General features: G+C 48.7%; 1 protein-coding gene across 1 annotated transcript in view; it reads right to left on the reverse strand.

The window, feature by feature from the left end:
• Window positions 1-5000, reverse strand: part of LOC124023328 (protein diaphanous homolog 3-like) — a gene marked incomplete at its 3' end in the record, with an annotated part of 118246 nt that overhangs the window by 37082 nt on the left and 76164 nt on the right. Inside the window, exon 6 of the mRNA XM_046337842.1 lies at window positions 1774-1912. Coding sequence (XP_046193798.1) covers window positions 1774-1912 — 139 coding nt within the window. The remainder of the gene's footprint in view (window positions 1-1773; window positions 1913-5000) is intronic.

Consider the following 5000-nt stretch of genomic DNA (forward strand, 5'->3'; position numbering starts at 1 on the left):
GTTAGTCTACACCGTAATCAGTTAGTCTACACCGTAACAACAGTTAGTCTACACCGTAATCAGTTAGTCTACACCGTAAGAACAGTTAGTCTACACCGTAATCAGTTAGTCTACACCGTAACAACAGTTAGTCTACACCGTAACAACAGTTAGTAGACACCGTAATCAGTTAGTCTACACCGTAACAACAGTTAGTAGACACCGTAATCAGTTAGTCTACACCGTAACAACAGTTAGTCTACACCGTAATCAGTTAGTCTACACCGTAACAACAGTTAGTCTACACCGTAACAACAGTTAGTAGACACCGTAATCAGTTAGTCTACACCGTAACAACAGTTAGTAGACACCGTAATCAGTTAGTCTACACCATAACAACAGTTAGTCTACACCGTAATCAGTTAGTCTACACCGTAATCAGTTAGTCTACACCGTAATCAGTTAGTCTACACCGTAACAACAGTTAGTCTACACCGTAACAACAGTTAGTCTACACCGTAACAACAGTTAGTCTACACCGTAATCAGTTAGTCTACACCGTAATCAGTTAGTCTACACCGTAATCAGTTAGTCTACACCGTAATCAGTGAGTACACCGTAATCAGTTAGTCTACACCGTAACAACAGTTAGTCTACACCGTAACAACAGTTAGTCTACACCGTAATCAGTTAGTCTACACCGTAATCAGTTAGTCTACACCGTAATCAGTTAGTCTACACCGTAATCAGTTAGTCTACACCGTAATCAGTTAGTCTACACCGTAACAACAGTTAGTCGACACTGTAATCAGTTAGTCTACACCGTAATCAGTTAGTCTACACCGTAACAACAGTTAGTCGACACTGTAATCAGTTAGTCTACACCGTAATCAGTTAGTCGACACCGTAATCAGTTAGTCTACACCGTAATCAGTTAGTCTACACCGTAATCAGTTAGTCGACACCGTAATCAGTTAGTCGACACCGTAATCAGTGAGTCTACACCGTAATCAGTTAGTCGACACCGTAATCAGTGAGTCTACACCGTAATCAGTGAGTCTACACCGTAATCAGTTAGTCGACACCATAACAACAGTTAGTCGACGCCGTAATCAGTTAGTCTACGCCGTAACAACAGTTAGTCTACACCGTAACAACAGTTAGTCTACACCGTAATCAGGAACCATACGGTAACAGTCACTCATCACTCCAAAACTGACCGAGACTTGGGTCTTCAGAAAAGCCTTTAAGTGTCTTATAAGGCATTACAAAGGATGTTATAATGCTTCATAGGTATATACACATCATAGAACGTCTTACCCAAATGTCAAACTAAAAAATATCTGTCTAACTCAGCCATACATTGAGTAGATGTTGGTTGAGATCAGCCATACATTGAGTAGATATTGGCTGAGATCAGCCATACATTGAGTAGATATTGGCTGAGATCAGCCATACATTGAGTAGATATTGGCTGAGATCAGCCATACATTGAGTAGATGTTGGTTGAGATCAGCCATACATTGAGTAGATATTGGTTGAGATCAGCCATACATTGAGTAGATGTTGGTTGAGATCAGCCATACATTGAGTCGATATTGGCTGAGATCAGCCATACATTGAGTAGATATTGGCTGAGATCAGCCATACATTGAGTAGATATTGGTTGAGGAGATCAGCCATACATTGAGTAGATATTGGTTGAGGAGATCAGCCATACATTGAGTAGATATTGGTTGAGATCAGCCATACATTGAGATATCAGTGTTGAGGAGATCAGGGGTTCATTGTTACCTGCGTTGACCTCCAGCAGTCTCCTCTTCTTCTGTTGCTGTCTCTCCTGCTTCTCTCTCTCCGCCTTCTCCTTGGCCACCCACGCTCTCCTCTGTTTCTCCTCTGCCTCTCTCCTCCTCACGTTCTCCTTCAGCGCTTGCTGTGGGAGGGAAGAGAGAGAGAAGTAGTGAGAGAGAGGCATAAGGAGAGAGAGGCAGAGAGAGAGAAAGAGGCAGAGAGAGAGAAAGAGGCAGAGAGAGAGAAAGAGGCAGAGAGAGAGAAAGAGGCAGAGAGAGAGAAAGAGGCAGAGAGAGAAAGAGGCAGAGAGAGAAAGAGGCAGAGAGAGAAAGAGGCAGAGAGAGAAAGAGGCAGAGAGAGAAAGAGGCAGAGAGAGAGACAGAGACAGAGAGAGAGACAGAGAAAGAGGCAGAGAGAGAAAGAGGCAGAGAGAGAGAGAGACAGAGAGAGAGACAGAGACAGAGAAAGAGGCAGAGAGAGAAAGAGGCAGAGAGAGAAAGAGGCAGAGAGAGAAAGAGGCAGAGAGAGAGAAGCAGAAGGAGAGAGAGGCAGAGAGAGAGAGAGACAGAGAGAGAAGCAGAAGGAGAGAGAGGCAGAGAGAGAGAGAGGCAGAAGGAGAGAGAGGCAGAGAGAGAGAGAGAGGCAGAAGGAGAGAGAGGCAGAAGGAGAGAGAGGCAGAAGGAGAGAGAGGCAGAGAGAGAGAGAGAGGCAAAAGGAGAGAGAGAGAGGCAGAAGGAGAGAGAAAGAGGCAGAGAGAGAGAAAGAGGCAGAGAGAGAAAGAGGCAGAGAGAGAGAAAGAGGCAGAGAGAGAAAGAGGCAGAGAGAGAAAGAGACAGAGAAAGAGGCAGAGAGAGAAAGAGGCAGAGAGAGAGACAGAGACAGAGACAGAGAAAGAGGCAGAGAGAGAAAGAGGCAGAGAGAGAAAGAGGCAGAGAGAGAGAAGCAGAAGGAGAGAGAGGCAGAGAGAGAGAGAGACAGACAGAGAGAGAAGCAGAAGGAGAGAGAGGCAGAGAGAGAGAGAGGCAGAAGGAGAGAGAGGCAGAGAGAGAGAGAGAGGCAAAAGGAGAGAGAGAGAGAGAGAAGGAGAGAGAGGCAGAAGGAGAGAGAGGCAGAAGGAGAGAGAGGCAGAAGGAGAGAGAGAGAGGCAGAAGGAGAGAGAGGCAGAAGGAGAGAGAGGCAGAAGGAGAGAGAGGCAGAAGGAGAGAGAGGCAGAAGGAGAGAGAGACAGAAGGAGAGAGAGGCAGAGAGAGAGAGAGAGGCAGAGAGAGAGAGAGAGGCAGAAGGAGAGAGAGAGGCAGAAGGAGAGAGAGGCAGAAGGAGAGAGAGACAGAAGGAGAGAGAGACAGAAGGAGAGAGAGGCAGAAGGAGAGAGAGGCAGAAGGAGAGAGAGGCAGAAGGAGAGAGAGGCAGAGAGAGAGAGAGGCAGAAGGAGAGAGAGGCAGAAGGAGAGAGAGGCAGAAGGAGAGAGAGGCAGAGAGAGAGAGAGGCAGAGAGAGAGAGAGGCAGAAGGAGAGAGAGGCAGAAGGAGAGAGAGGCAGAAGGAGAGAGAGGCAGAAGGAGAGAGAGGCAGAAGGAGAGAGAGAGAGAAGGAGAGAGAGAGAGAGAGAGAGAGGCAGAAGGAGAGAGAGGCAGAAGGAGAGAGAGGCAGAAGGAGAGAGAGGCAGAAGGAGAGAGAGGCAGAAGGAGAGAGAGGCAGAAGGAGAGAGAGACAGAAGGAGAGAGAGGCAGAAGGAGAGAGAGGCAGAGAGAGAGAGAGGCAGAGAGAGAGAGAGAGGCAGAAGGAGAGAGAGGCAGAAGGAGAGAGAGGCAGAAGGAGAGAGAGGCAGAAGGAGAGAGAGGCAGAGAGAGAGAGAGAGGCAAAGGAGAGAGAGAGAGAGAGAGGCAGAGAGAGAGAGGCAGAGAGAGAGAGAGAGACAGAAGGAGAGAGAGGCAGAAGGAGAGAGAGGCAGAAGGAGAGAGAGAGAGAGAGAGAGAGAGAGAGAGAGAGAGGCAGAAGGAGAGAGAGGCAGAAGGAGAGAGAGGCAGAAGGAGAGAGAGGCAGAAGGAGAGAGAGACAGAAGGAGAGAGAGACAGAAGGAGAGAGAGACAGAAGGAGAGAGAGGCAGAAGGAGAGAGAGGCAGAGAGAGAGAGAGAGGCAGAAGGAGAGAGAGGCAGAAAGAGAGAGAGAGAGAAGGAGAGAGAGGCAGAAGGAGAGAGAGGCAGAGAGAGAGAGAGGCAGAGAGAGAGAGAGAGGCAGAAGGAGAGAGAGGCAGAAGGAGAGAGAGGCAGAAGGAGAGAGAGGCAGAGAGAGAGAGAGAGAGGCAAAAGGAGAGAAAGAGAGAGGCAGAAGGAGAGAGAGGCAGAGAGAGAGAGAGGCAGAAGGAGAGAGAGGCAGAAGGAGAGAGAGGCAGAAGGAGAGAGAGGCAGAAGGAGAGAGAGGCAGAAGGAGAAAGAGAGAGAGGCAGAAAGAGAGAGAGGCAGAAGGAGAGAGAGGCAGAGAGAGAGAGAGGCAGAGAGAGAAAGAGGCAGAAGGAGAGAGAGGCAGAAGGAGAGAGAGGCAGAAGGAGAGAGAGACAGAAGGAGAGAGAGGCAGAGAGAGAGAAAGAGGCAGAGAGAGAAAGAGGCAGAGAGAGAGACAGAGACAGAGAGAGAGACAGAGAAAGAGGCAGAGAGAGAAAGAGGCAGAGAGAGAGACAGAGACAGAGAGAGAGACAGAGACAGAGAAAGAGGCAGAGAGAGAAAGAGGCAGAGAGAGAAAGAGGCAGAGAGAGAAAGAGGCAGAGAGAGAGAAGCAGAAGGAGAGAGAGGCAGAGAGAGAGAGAGACAGAGAGAGAAGCAGAAGGAGAGAGAGGCAGAGAGAGAGAGAGGCAGAAGGAGAGAGAGGCAGAGAGAGAGAGAGAGAAGAAGGAGAGAGAGGCAGAAGGAGAGAGAGGCAGAAGGAGAGAGAGGCAGAGAGAGAGAGAGAGGCAAAAGGAGAGAGAGAGAGGCAGAAGGAGAGAGAAAGAGGCAGAGAGAGAGAAAGAGGCAGAGAGAGAGAAAGAGGCAGAGAGAGAGAAAGAGGCAGAGAGAGAGAAAGAGGCAGAGAGAGAAAGAGGCAGAGAGAGAAAGAGGCAGAGAAAGAGGCAGAGAGAGAAAGAGGCAGAGAGAGAGACAGAGACAGAGACAGAGAAAGAGGCAGAGAGAGAAAGAGGCAGAGAGAGAAAGAGGCAGAGAGAGAGAAGCAGAAGGAGAGAGAGGCAGAGAGAGAGAG

Source organism: Oncorhynchus gorbuscha, unplaced genomic scaffold, assembly GCF_021184085.1.
Source record: "Oncorhynchus gorbuscha isolate QuinsamMale2020 ecotype Even-year unplaced genomic scaffold, OgorEven_v1.0 Un_scaffold_1589, whole genome shotgun sequence".
In the NCBI taxonomy this organism is placed as follows: domain Eukaryota; kingdom Metazoa; phylum Chordata; class Actinopteri; order Salmoniformes; family Salmonidae; genus Oncorhynchus; species Oncorhynchus gorbuscha.